The 14406-nt window shown below is 46.6% G+C and overlaps 1 protein-coding gene across 2 annotated transcripts in view; it reads right to left on the bottom strand.

Moving 5' to 3' along the window:
* The window catches only part of GPBP1L1 (GC-rich promoter binding protein 1 like 1), a 533935-nt gene that overhangs the window by 194491 nt on the left and 325038 nt on the right, over window positions 1-14406 (bottom strand). The window contains exon 8 of one of the 2 annotated variants that reach the window (XM_078664367.1): window positions 10333-10473. The exons of the other annotated variant lie outside the window; for it this stretch is intronic. Within the exon in view, the coding sequence (XP_078520493.1) occupies window positions 10333-10473 (141 nt within the window). The remainder of the gene's footprint in view (window positions 1-10332; window positions 10474-14406) is intronic. 2 annotated transcript variants of the gene reach the window in all.

Raw genomic sequence — 14406 nt, 5'->3', positions numbered from 1 at the left:
TTCTGGAATGTGTACTATTTAGCAATGCTGTGTGATTAGAATTAATTTAAACTACGAAATGACCTCTGGGCTGGACAATTCTTTCAGTCTGTTGGTTTACTATTGAGTTCTGAACTCATACCTATCCCTCACTGTAAGAAACTGACTCTATACACACTATACTTCATTTTGGTGTAGTATATATAGAGCCAAAGTGTCCCCAGAGGTAGGCAGAGGTTAAAGTTAGATAGAACATTACTCTCTAAAGTGGTAGCTTCGTCGAGCAGTAAGGCAGTATCAGAGGACAGTGTTATGCATTTGATTTACACACTCAGTCAGCAAATGAATTCACACACTCAAGAACAACTGTGAGAAGTTGGCCTGATAGGTGATGTTTCCAATTCTGGAACCACCTGATATCAGACCAAACAATCCCTTATGGTGTCTGGTTGTAAGTCAACCTTGTTAGACAAGCTATCCTAGGGGTAGCATGGACTAAGCAGCCTAAAGGCTTAACTTAAGAGGTCGTGTTAAGCGAGCTGTTTTACCACATACAATCCTGTAATATCAAATGAAAGGACACCACACAAGTATATATTATAAAAATATATGTATTTATTACTAAAAACAATCCCCAGTATTCTTTATGAATAAAGGGGCGCAAGCGTTAAATCAAAAGCACAGTTTAAACATATAAAGTTGCACAATTATGGATGAGGGCGGGGGGCCACTCAAACCATATACTAAACAAGTGGTACAAGAGATACCAATCGAACAGTGGTTAGGCCTAGGGCCTAGGGAATCGCTGGGAGCAGTCGGGACAAGCAATGCTGAAGTCGGGAACGGCCCACGGTATTCAGGTGCAGTGCGGAAAGCGCACGCATGCACCAATGTTAACCAATGGTGCGTAAAAGTTGTAAAGTTAAAGTTTAAGGACACTTCCGCTGAACCTAGAGGAACAAAACTTAAGACACAGACCCTAGAGATGTGTACCAGTGTGGGAACACCGGCGGAGCAAAGTTACCTCACCCACAGGAAGCGGGTGCACAGGGTCGAAGTTGAGTCGGGTTTCGTCACGCAGGCTCTTGGTGCTCGAAGCTGAAAGGGCTGCAGGCGGGGTGAAAGAGAAGTGTCCGGTGGAGTCCAAGGGTGGACTCAAGTCGAAAAGTACCTGAAAGCAGAGGGGACAGAGTCTGGGTCACTCAGCAGTGACCAGGGTGGAACCAGGACGGAACCAGGCAATGTCGGGCGCAATCAGGTGGTCGTCGAGGAGCTTCTCTCCGCTGTCACGTGGGCTCTGGGGCATCAAGACTTCCAGGAGCAGGTCACGATCTGTCCCACGCAGGCTCTCGCCGTCGGCGCGGTCGGCTTCAAGATTGGAGCAAACAACCCTTGGCAAAAGCAATCCACGCGGAACCGGGAGATTGCTTCTCACTCGAACCAGGAGGGTCAGAGTGGGGGCTCCTTTTCAGGGGAGCTGGTGCAAATCTGGAGCAACCAGAATCGCAGGTCGAATTTCAAGTTTCGTCGGCACAGGGGCCACAAGCCGGCTGGCAAGTGACCGGGCCAACGCGTTGAGCCAAAAGAAGCAGAAGGGCCCCACGCAGCACTCGTCGAGTGTGGAGGGCTGAACTTCGGTGCAAGTGTGGCTCAGGGTTGGGGCTTCTCAAACCCCGGTGTACAGCTTCGAGGGTCACTCGTGGGCTGCACGGTCAGCGTCTCGTGGTCTTTCCAAGATGGCGTGCCCCACGCTTCTGGTCGCCTCCACGGGTCTCAGCTCTGCAGGGACTGTGGATCGGGCTGTTGGAAGGCAGGCAAGCTTGATCTCGTCGATCTCTGTCGCTCGAGTTCCGGCGGGAACTGCGACAAAGCAGACGTCGATGGCTGGATGGTGCCTGTTTGCACAGGGTGGTCACTCCTTGACCACAAGGGAGATTCCTCGGGCTTCTACGTCGAGTAGGATGTCGAAGGGTCCAGAGTTTCGTTTCTTATGTTTCATCAGGATAATCTGAAGTGTCTTGGCACTGCTCCCACTCTTATTCGAATCTGGGGGGCTGGATTACCTGCTAGGTCCCTCCTATGGGTGGGACCCAGGAAGGGGGTGGATACACCCCTTTCCTTTGATCCAGGCCGCCCTGGCACGAGGGCTGGAGTGCCCCAGAACCGGTTTGGCCGGATTATGCAAGGGGCAGCCTTGTGCTCCCCAGGCAGTGTCTGGTTTCTTTCAAACCTCCCCGCTACAATCCACTATCTCCTGTCTGAGGGGGTGTAACACCTCCCTGCGACAGGAAACCCTTTGTCCAGGCCCCATTTGGCTGAGTTTCGGTCAGCTTCAGGGGGTCAGACTCGTGTCTGTGGCAGAGGCATCCATTTTGTGGATCCAAGGTCCTTTTAGAAATTAACCGCATTTAAGTAAAGTAACATGTCTTACCCCTCTAGAGGGGTGGAATGCTATCCCCGTCGCCAGAACTGGCGAGGGGATAGTATTCCAAATCGTATGACACCTTACACGACATGTTTTGATAAAGCCAAACCAAAGTTGCTATATAACCGCGAGGATTATAATGCACTTAAGAGTATATGGTATGGCATTATCCCGAAACAGCTTAGGGAGTTGTTCCCGACAGCTGCAGACAGGCTCAGCTCATGCTAGAGCTCCATCTCACATTAAACCACGCACTCTGCCTCCAGGATTGATGAGGCCTTCCATAGGAGTGGCTCACAGGTTTATATGTGTCCAGATATAGGTTTAGATATAGGTATACTATATCTAAGTAAGGGGTGATTACACCACCTTACCCCAGCTGAGTGATCAGCCAGTTGTGTCAATTTAAGAACCAGCCAGGGGTGGCAAAAGATATGCTGCAGCCCCTGGTAGGCCTTGGTGGCCCCTATGCCCTGGGCACCTATAGTGCATTATACAGGGGCTGACAAGGAGTCAATTTCCAATTGTGGTATGTACCTAGGGTACATGGAATCCATTTTACAGAGATAGCAGAGGGCCTGGGGCCCTGATTAGCAGGGAACCAGGTCAACTAAGTCAAAAAACCAGCTAAACACAGGCAAAAAATCTGGGGTAACCATAGTCAGGTAGCCACCTTCCTACAACAACTCTAGGCCAATTGTTTTTGTATAAAAAGATAGTTTATTTTTTTAGAACCAAGCAAGCCTGGAACAGGTAAGCACTAAATACATTTCCGTAATAAGTTACTGGATATAGAACGGTTTGAAACTCCACGGTTTGAATTTTCAATAAATTGCAGGCAAGTTACTTTTACGTTACTTTTTCTAACTCCGTGCTGGACGCCTAGATTCAGCACTGGGACATGTCCTGCAAATAGGTGAGAAAACACATTTAGGTTATTTGTAAGATTTTTAAAGAATCTTTAGTTTTTAAAAACTTTACACTTAGTCGTTTTTTGGAAGGAAAATTGTCAATGTTATCCAAAACAGCTTATCGATTTGCAGGTAAGTAAACGACTGTGGAAGTTAAGGTTCTGTGGTTAGACTCTGGGGTCTCCCAGGGTCGGTGATGCACTGTGATTGCACCCGTTCGCCCTAGTGCCGCTGAGGGTGCAGAGTGTTGAGGCCCAATGTTATCCTATGGAGGATAGGAGATCTCCGGTTGGTGGCTGCTGGCAAGCAGGCCACGAGGATGTGGGAGCAAAGCTCCTAGGGTTAAGCTCAGGGCAAGTTGGGAGACCAAAGTAGCACCAAAGGTGCACCCTCAGTGGCACTAGGGCGGCCGGGTGCTGTTTTGAGGTCGGGGTGCCCTGTTGTTTCCAATGGAGAACCTCCCAAAGAAACACTGCAGGCTCAGGGACTAGGATCTTCCAGTTACGACCACCACTTCGAGGGGTAAGTTGGGATGTTGAGGGTTGGTTAGGCACCGTTGGTTTTGGCACACAAGGGGGTTGGGTGTCGGGTGTCGGGGTGCCTTGGGTGTCGGATTTTCTTACCCGCTCTGTTCGCAGTAGGGGGGTCCTCTGGATTGAGGCTGCAGGCGTAGTCAGGAGGCTTGAGGAAGGTCCGGAGTCGCTGGATCTCGGGTCAGGATCGCCGGGGGACCTCTTTGTGGTGTTTTTCCAATCAAGCTCAGGCTGGGTTCGGCGGGTGCAGAGTGGGCTGGATTTGCAATTTCTGTCTGGCACCAGAAGCTGCAGTTTAAACAGTCCTTAAAGTTAAGGCAGGCAGGCCCTCGGGAAAGGGGGGGTGAGTTGTGAGGTTGCTGGCAGCTGGACACCCCTGTTTTTTTGCAGGAGCAGGTTCGAGGGGAGACATGCCTGTAGGGCTGGGGCCAAGTCAGTGGCCGTTGTCCTCTTGTTAGCTCTGCACAGCTTTTCGTCCTTCTCTTCTTTTCTTGTTGCTGGATCTGACGAAGGAAGGTTCAGGGTGCCCCCTAAATACTAAATTTAGGGGTGTCACAGGTAGGTAAAGGGCATGGACCCATGGGTCCCTTCCCTGAGGTGGGTACACCCCTATTCTGCCACTCCGGTGGGAGGGGGGCAGGAGCCTGTCCCTGGTTGGCTGAGTCCCTCCCCCATCCTCAAGATGGCGGGGACTCGAGGTTGTGCTTCACCTCGCCTTGACCACTTGAGGGGTGGAGTTGGCAGAGGTGGGGACACCTCTCTTCCTCATTTTATTTCCAGGTGGTTCTCCAGCCCAATGTGTGGGGTAGAACCAGTGGGGACCAGTTGCTGAAAGCAGTAAACCGTCTGGAGAGGCTCACAAAGCCACTCATTCAGGTCACTAGGAGGCGGTCGAGTTTCAAGGGGCATCTCTAAGATGCCCTCTGTTGTGCATTTTACATTAAATCCCACACTGGCATCAGTGTGGGTTTAATGTGCAGAGAAGTTTGATACCAAACTTCCTAGTCTACAGTGTAGCCTTTATGGTGCCGTGGAGTTCGTAATTACACACTCCCAGCACCATATACTCTTAATGGCAGCACTGCACTTGAAGTGCCCAGGAATGGACTTGGGCACTGTAGGGGTACAGGGCTTATGCACCTGTACCCTCGCCACTAGCATAGGGCACCCAGCTAGAGGGGTGACTGATGTATGTCAGGGAAGTGGCTTGTGAACATGTCACACAGGGATGTGTGCCATGTTGACTCTTCGCTTTGTTCTGCACCAAGACACGCAGCCTGCAAAGGCAGTGTGCGAGTGTCAGGGTACTGGGCCTCTAAGGGTGGCACAATAGGCGCTGCAGCCCTTATCCCCTTCCGTGCTCCCGGTTGCTGCGAACGACTGTTGGCCGTCGCAGCCCTGCCCACCTTTTAGAACGCCCGCACCGCTGCAAAATTGCCTCCGCGGTTAAGGCGTTAAAGGTCTTTCCTGGTCACAGTGCCCTGGGTACCTGTAGTACCATTTACTAGGGGCCCGAGATGCCAATTGGATTAGTTTGGGGGAAGAACACCGGCCCTGGGAACCTGATTGGCAGGGACCCAGGGCACACCAAGAAAAAGTGCATCAGTAGTCTGGCAAAAAGTTTGTGGGGGCAAGGGGGAGGGGGAGTTTACTGCAACAGAAACCCACTTTCCTACACTCACCCTGCTAGAAGCAAGCAACTGTTCACCATCAGATCCTGGAGAGTCAAGTGCAGGAAATAGTTGTACTCGCCCCCCCTTGCATTACCTATAATGTGTTTTAAAGTTATCTTCATCTTTGCTATCCCATGCTATTAACATATTATTTATTTATTTATAGCATTTATAGAGCGCTCTGCAACCCTACGGGCATCCTGGCGCTGAGTACATATAGCTGAGAAAACCTGTGCAACAGAGAGGGCAGTAGTCTAAAGTTCTGAGCGATTAGATTTTTGGGAAGAGCCATGTTTTAACCTTTTTTCGAAAGGCCATCAGTTCGTTTGTTTTTCTGATGTCAGTAGGAAGGTTATTCCACAAATGAGCTGCAGCTATACTAAAAGCTCTTCCACCGCAGGTGGCTTTCTTGATCCTGGGTATGCTGATAAGGTTTAAAGATGAGGATCGAAGAGACCGGGTAGGCTCATACCAGTTAAATTTATTTTGGAGTGGTCGGGGGCCTAGCCCATGAGCTGCCCTAAAGACAATACATAGGGATTTGAAACAAATCCTCTGGTGTATAGGCAGCCAGTGAAGGTCAGCCAAAGCGAGAGTGGTAGAAGATCTTCGTTCTCAAGAGAGTGCCAGTTTAGCTGCAGCCGCCTGGATACTTTGAAGTCTGGAAATAAGATAGGCAGGGGATTCCAGTAAAAAGGCATTGCAGTAATCTAGGCGGCTGAGGATGGTGCTCCTGACTATGTTGGCTCTGTCCTGTGAAGGCAGGAGAGGTAGCATCTTTCGCAGTCCTCGCATTAAAGCAAGGCAGCTGCTGACCTGCTTGTTGACGTAGGTCTCTAGGCTCAGACTGTTGTTAAAAGTAACTCCGAGATTCCTTACTGATTTCACTGGGGTAGGCGAGTCTCCTAACAGCTGAGGCCAGAAGTCTGTAGGTAAACTTTTGGGGATTCTTCCTACCATACAGTGCAAGATGTCAGTCTTGTCCCTGTTAAATTGTAATGAGTTCTGGTTTAACCAGTGACATTTCCAGCATGCAGGTGTGGAAGGTCTCAAGTGAGTCTGCATGGGCTCCATCAAGAGAGATCATCAACTGTGTATCGTCTGCGTAATTAGTCACGCTAATGCCGTGACTTTTGATGATACTCATCAGGGGTTGCATATATATGTTGAAGTATGGGGCTGATTGCAGACCCCTGTGGAACCCCGTGTGGAACTTTAATAAACTCTGATTAAAAAGGAGGGATAGCTACTGCCTGCCATCTATCCGTCAGGTAGGAGCGGAACCAGTCAAGCGCGACTCCTCCGACTCCAATGTCCTTCAGTCTTTTTATCAGGATGTCGTGGTTCACCGTATCGAATGCGGCGGACAGGTCCAGCAAAATTAAGATTGCTGATTCTCCCCTGCCCGCCCTCATTCGTAGGTCATCCAGAACTGTCAGTAAGGCTGATTCAGTTCCATGGGTTGGTCTGAAACCAAATTGCTCCTCTTCCAGGATGTTGTTGGTTTCTAGGAAGAGGGCTAGGGATCTACTGACCCATCGCTCTATGATCTTTATCGGGTATGGTAGGAGCGATATAGGTTGGTAGTTCTTTTGGCAGTTAGGGTCCAGGTTTGGTTTCTTTAGTAGTGGGGTGACAACCGCCAATTTCCAGTCTTTAGGTACGGAGCCTGTGTAGAGAGATTGGTTACATAACTGATGCAGCACTGGGAAGATTTCATCTCCAAAGTCCTTAACTATTCTATGGGGAAGAGGGTCTAGAGGGGATCCTGATGACGTGTTAAGGGCTATTCTCAAAAATTCTTGTTCTAGAGGGACCTCAAAATGTTCCAAGATGGCGTTTGGAGAAGGGCCTCTAGCATTTTCCACCTTCTTATCTCTGTTCTCTTGATGGATATTGTCCTGTATTGTGGGGATAGAATTACCTTTCAATCCCTCGACAATTTTACAGATTTTTTTCCTGAAAGAATAGTGCTAAGCCGTCACATAATTCTTGTGAGGGCTTGATTTGACTGTCAGCGCAAGCAGGATGAGATAGCTCTCTGATAATCCTGAAGGTGTCGCGAGACTTATTAGAGCTTTTGAGAATTAGGTCTGCGAAATAGCTTGCTTTGGCTCTAGTAATTTCCTTCTTATATTGTACGATTGTAAGCCTCCACATCACTTTCTCCTGTTCCGAGTAATTTTTCCTCCAGAGCTTCTCCGCCTTTTTACAGGCGTTTTTCAATTCTTTCAGTTTGTCCGTATACCAGGGCGCGGAGGGTTTTCCTCTTTTCCTGATTGTTTTCAGGGGTATAGTATCATCAAGTTTCTTAGTTATCTCATTGCATAATGATAGATAATTTGTAGTGACATCACTCTCCGATTTGAACGAGGTCCCAACATGACGAAAGTCAAACTTTCCTTCCTTTTTCCTTTTCAACAGGCCCTTCCAATCACGACCAATAAAGGTTCTGGTCTGTACACTTGTGGGTCCTGTGTTAGTCAGGGTGTGGATATTGAATAGAAGGAGATGATGGTCTGACCAACCTATTGGAAGAATTGTATCCATGGTCATTAGATCTTCCGCCGCGAATATTAGGTCCAGTGTATTTCCTTGTATATGTGTGGGGGTAGTTATCCACTGTTTCAGCCCCAGATTGTGGCAAGATTGAGTAATGTTATACAAGGCTGTACGTAGTTGGTCATTGTCCCATATGTTAAAATCACCCAGTACCAACAGCCTGATGTGAGAGATTGATATATTATTAATAACAGATCAATTCCTGCTGTTGTGAGGCATTAAAATGCCCCGGTGCCCTATAGCAAATTAGGCCCGTAAGGCAATGTTCAGAATCATGCTTAATCGAAACCCCAAGGATTTCGGCACATGAGACTGTCGACGTCCAGGGTTGCAATGTTTAGCTCCTCCTTAAATATGATCCCTAAACCTCCTCCTCGTCCTATATTCCTGGGTATATGAATTATCTTATATCCTGCTGGACATGCTGGCCCTAGCTCTGATTCTATTCCCGCAGCCATCCATGTCTCGGTTAAGAATAAAATGTCTAAGTGATTGGACTCAATCAATAACTATTTCAGTAGCATGTTTCGGGAGGGATCCAACATTTAGAAGTCCGCTAATTAATTTTCCCTTAGTACTATGCTTAGGTCCCGCGTTGGTTAGCGGGAGATATGTATTGTCCGAGATTGGATTGGGTTTCAATAGAGATTTGGGGAGGAGGGAATTAATGTTTGGTAGCCGTCCTCGGCAGTTGGGGCATACATTTTTGTCCTCATATTATGTTGGGGGCTAAGCGTGGGCAGTCGACTATGTCTACCAGTGGATTCAGTAGCATAAGTGTTTCCCTACTATATCTGAGTACCTCAAATTCCGGAGTTGGGCGACCAGGGGAAGAAGCCCTTTGCCCGGTCTCGGCGCGGACGAGCGCAGACGAGCTTACCTTAAGCGCGCCATCGGCGCGCAATGGTCGCGCCCGCTGCGCTCGCCCGCTGCACTTCCGGTAAGGACACATCCTTTATAGGATTGGAGATTAGGAACTGAAGAGGCGTGGCTATGGTAGATGGGCGTGCCTCTAGAGACCGGCCAATCACGTCGGTACACCAAGAAGTCCCCGCCCGCGTCAGCGTTCGATCTGCTGAGCGGAGGAGTAAGTGCAGGTACGAGGTTTAAAATCACAGTATCACACAATTAAAGTTTTAAAAAACAGTCTATGCCCTGCTCCCGGCTGTGCCTCAGGAGAATCAGCTGTTATATCCTCCAGTATTCAACTGCTTCCCCCAAAGCCTAAGCTCCAACACTATTTACCCTACATTTTCTTTCAGGCGCAGCCTATGCATCAGCACCTAGACAGATGTCCTTCTTTCCTTTTCCTTCCGTTAACTAAAACATGTTTTTCTTACTCACGTGGGCCTATGAATAGCCCCCACCCCCCCCGCAAAACACTAACAGGTATCAAGGAATCAAAAACCAACTCCTCTCCACTACAATCATCCCCCTATGTGCCCTGTGCTTTGGTTAAATGCCTCTCCCTAGCACCTATCCTACTCACTGCCTTCCATCTCATGGGACGACTAACCCGTGTTTAGTATGAACTGCACCCTGCTTGAGGCTGTACCTCCCATCCTCTATGCCCAGTACCGCAGGTGGATTTCTTTCTAGTCCTTTCTGGTACTTGCTCAATCCTCTGAAAAACCCCTCACCCTAATTTCAGTCCTTAGGTACTAACTCAAAACGGCAGGCTTGGGTGCCCCATATTCTATTTTGTCAGACGCACTGACAACAAAATATTATCCCCACTAAACACCATAAAGAAAGTCTAATTAGCAGAAGTTAGTTCTTTCTCATTACGGAGCAGAAATACTACATTAGGTCTCAGCATTCAGTTTTCTTATGTTCTTTCTCATCCAAGTAGGTCTTTAATGCACAGCTAACGCTCCACACACTCAATCCAACTCATCTGAGACTGATTAACCTGGTGTTGTGGTAGCAATAATTAATATGGACTGCAGGTACCAGCAAGCATTTGATTTGTTGCATGAGTATTATTTGCTGGGGTCAATTTCAGTGCATGAACTGAACTGGTACACAGCCTATTTGAATCCGTAATTATTATTCAATAAACTACAAGGCCAGTCAAATAATCCCCAAAAACTAAAAACATCAAGACTAAGTATGATGCTAATAGCCGACAGACATTTTGAACAGGGAGAGTCATGCACAAAAATAATAAAAGACAGATATTTAATAGAAACTGCACAAAATATCCCCCAAATCCATTACAGTACAATATCCTGCATTTTGGAGCATACCTCTTTTGGAGAGGAGAGCACAGAGACTGGTGTCTGCACTGGTGGTTTGGTTACAGACAAAGGACTTGTGAAGGCAGAGTCACGGCTGGAGAAAAGTGAACTTTGTTTCAATTCCCTTCCATTCGATTTCCAGGGACCTGCCTGTTAGACAAACAAAAGAGCAACTATGTGGGTGGATATACATACACACACGTGCTAACAACCTCATTAGGTCATTCTTCCTTGTAAGCAAAAATGCTTCTTCACTGATTTGTGGGGCTTTTGTGTGGTTGTGCAGATGGGTAAGAGGGAGAAATAAAATGGCTTGAGTCATCTAGGACTCGCAAAGGCACTGCACTGCCATAGCAATGGCAGAACGTGCACTATTTTATTGACAATGACTGGAGGAGTCTCAGAGTACAAGGCTAAATGATGTGCAAGTATGAATGAATGATGAGTTGATGAATGGTACATGAGTTCATGGACGAGTGAATACATGTTCCATCCATCCATCCACACTTATGTATTCACCTCCCTACCTTTTTGTAAACCCACTCCCATCATTAGATCAAACTAAACACTTATTCATGTATACCACCACACTGTATAAGCAGGCATCAATTTAAGCTTACACTAAAGCAATTATCTAGTCCTCCATATATCTACTCCTACATACAACAATGATCCTTTAGTCACTCTTGCATTAGCCATCGACTAGTGTGCATGTGGACCCATATTACTTTTGTCAAAGTGTGGTTTTATGTGTGTTGACTTTACTTGGGCTTGTGTGTTGCTTGTATGTAAACGGATGTTGTAAGGCTGCCTCCAAGTGTATTTTTGTGTCCATGCCAGTTGGCATGTGGAAACATGCTTACAGGTCTATTTTTATTTACTGCATGCATTGATGTCAAATTTATTTTGTGTGCATGGATGAACAAATTGTATTACTGCACTTCTACACGTGGACATGAAATTGTATCTAAGGTTGAGTGACTAAGAGTGTACTGTGGTTGTATGGGTGCCTTTGCTTCTGTGCATCTGCTTGTTCCTGGTGCCTGTGTTGATTGTTGTGTTTTTATGGATGTTTGTGGTTGACCAACCACCCCAAGGCTGTCCTGCTCAGGAGCTCTGTGGGAAGTAGAGATAAGAAAAGTCTGAAGTAGTGTATCTACTCTTGCATAAAAAAAATCGTCACGGCACAGTGGTTTCAAACTATATTTTCTAGAAGTCCTGAATATTTTCTTTCCTCATACAAATAAGTTAAATTTTAGATGTATTCTATATCACATCGGGATACCACACCATTAAACCAGCAGTACGGGGGCATTTAGGGGCTTGCACTTTTCTTTTCCTGTAACATGTATGTTGTCAAAGGACATGAACACTATTGGGGATGAAATGGTTACTAACCTATAAGCGCAATTTTGCAGCTTGAAGACTTTCTGGAATTACATGCTGTGTGCGATCCAGTGACTAGGTCAGGTATTGTCTATTATACTTGTGCATAGATCGCCATCTGGTGCTGGGCTCGGATGTTTGCACTTGTTTTTAGGTTTCGCCCTGGCGTTGCAACTGCGTAGCAGTTGCTCCGCCCAAGGGCGAAATCTAATGTTAGCTCTATAGTGGCAACTTGACACCGCCCCTTCTTCCATTGGCTAGCTCCATAAATGGAGGCTAGCCATTGGAAGAGATTGGCCGTCAATCACGTTTTCCAGAGAAAACGCGATTCGGGGGCGTTTCTGGGTCTTTTTTAAGCCCCGCCCCTTGTTGCCGTGTGTCCCGGGCCGCGCTGTGATTGGCTGCAGGCCCGGGACACCCCAGTGACGTCATTTCCCGGGCCGCGCTGTGATTGGCTGCCGGCCCGGGACACCCCCGTGACGTCAGCCAATCACAGCACGGCCCGGGACCTGACTTGTTTAGGAATTGTGCCCTGCTTTGCATGGATGCGGTTGCTCTCCGCTTTTACACACTCCTTTGATTTTGTAACTTGACCAAAGTTCCTGGAGTTAAGAAAAATGTAGTCGTTCCCTTCAGCAGTTAAAATATTTACAGCTTTATCCCACTTGAAATACAGTTTCTTTAACCTCGGAACAACTTTGATTTACCTTTGCAATCCAAGAACCGAAGCACAAAACTTTTTAAGATTTAGTTTCTCAAAGTTTTTCTGTCTTTTTTTCTGTAAAGCATGTTCGTATTTTACATTAGTTCTCAGCGCTAAGCATTTTTTAGGGTAATGTTTCAAATTTGTAAACACGTTCTCTATGAGGCTTCTTATCTGGACCTTCTCAGGATTAAGCATCAAAAGTCAGTTTCTTTTTCTGTAAAAAAGGGTTCTGCTCCCATTAGCGGCTTACCTTTAAGCCAAAGGATCCTTCTTGTTTCCTTTCTCTTCTGTCTGGAATGTAGAGGCTTCTGTCATGGAATCAATACCCCGCATTGGAGGCAGGGTGTGGTCTCCTTTTTCTAGGAGAAACACACTCAAATTTTGCAAGATTCAAGATGGCCGCAGAGGCCAGCGAGTGCAGAACCAGGCCTCTGCAATGGGACTGAAAAGTTCTGTAAGCCGCACTGCAGCCTTAAACAGAGATCGCGGAAGGCAGTGATTCTAGCATCCTGCCCCCCTTCTAGGCTGGTTTCTGAGCCTCTTCAGCTGTCGCGTCCTGGGCTATTTCGGCAAAGTTGTTACTCTCTCGGGCCCTAATGAGCAGGTCCTGACAGTCACTCTACAACTAAAAGTGTCTAAATCTCCACAGGCTGGTTATCGAACTCTAAAAAAAGTTGCAAAACTTTTTTTGCGGTTCGGAAAGACTTTTTCGAATTGCAAAAGGGATTTAGTATATTTAAAAAAAACATCTTATGTTTGCATGTCCTCTGATTTTACAATCCGCAGAGTTAACAACTTCAAAAGGGATTCGTACATCAAGGCCACAGTTTCACAATTATACCAATTGATGAAATACATTAAAAGCATATGAGGTCAAACATTCAAAAACAATATACCTCTAGATTGATGCTTTATAAAGAAGCTCCCCAGTTTCTTTATTTTTGAACAATACAATAATAAGTTACAAGGAAATAAGTAACAAATGCAACTTGAGAGACTGGTGTCTCTCTGGGTCTAGTTCTTGCGATTTTGCAAAAAAAGATAAATTAAAGTTATAATAAGCCTTTAAACTCCATGGAAACAGTCCAGCGTCTGAATATTTGTCGAACGCTAATAAAATATTAGAGGATGAATATATTGCTTTATCCTCGTGGGAGGGATATATTATTCAAGAGATCGAAATGGGATGTATTATTACAAGAGATCGAAATGGGATGTATTATTACAAGAGATCGAAATGCAAACAAAAGAGTAGTTGCCATTATTTCTCATTCTTTATGGATAATAAATGCTGTCAGGTAAGGTTTGGGTAAAACAACAATTTAAACGGAAAGTTGAAAGCGCCAATCAGCTGTGGAATGTGCAATCCACTTATGTAAAGAAAGGCTCGTGAAACAACTTGAGGCTTATCATGTGCTTTGTCTATAGTGAAATAGCGATACAGTATTCATTTTCGTCAGTCCGAAAGAGCGCTGCAATCTAAACGCCATCTTCGCCCCTTCGTCTTTGTTTCAGTGAGATGTATTAGAATAGTGCTGTATCGCTTCGTCGACGTCTTTTTAACAAACCTTCCTCCAGCAGAGATATTTGGAACACAAACCGCTGTTAACGCGGAGGTCGCTGTGCCCTGGGTAGGCCCGCTGTGCAGGACTCATTAATCCGACAGCAGGCCGCCAGTTATGATTCCATTATGCAGTGAATATGAAAAGACTGCGCCAGGCACCCTTGCTCCTTTGGGACCCGTCTGCGAGTTACGCACAAAACAGCTATGCCTAAGGTAAATGCGACAGCAGCCATTTGATAGGAATAGTTAACGTTTGTCTATGAATGGCGGCTGAATTTCCACACCAGTGTTGCGGTAAAAGCGCATCGCTTACAGTGGGTTTACTCAGGGCTTTAAGTGGTATGAAAAAACTGGGGGAGGAGGGGAAATCTCTCAAAGGGGCGTGGTCAATGTAATTACAGGTTTGGTTTAAAACTCTTAAGCTAAA

Source organism: Lissotriton helveticus, chromosome 1_1 (genome assembly GCF_964261635.1).
Source record: "Lissotriton helveticus chromosome 1_1, aLisHel1.1, whole genome shotgun sequence".
Lineage (NCBI taxonomy): Eukaryota > Metazoa > Chordata > Amphibia > Caudata > Salamandridae > Lissotriton > Lissotriton helveticus.
This window is presented reverse-complemented; position numbering and strand designations above follow the sequence as displayed.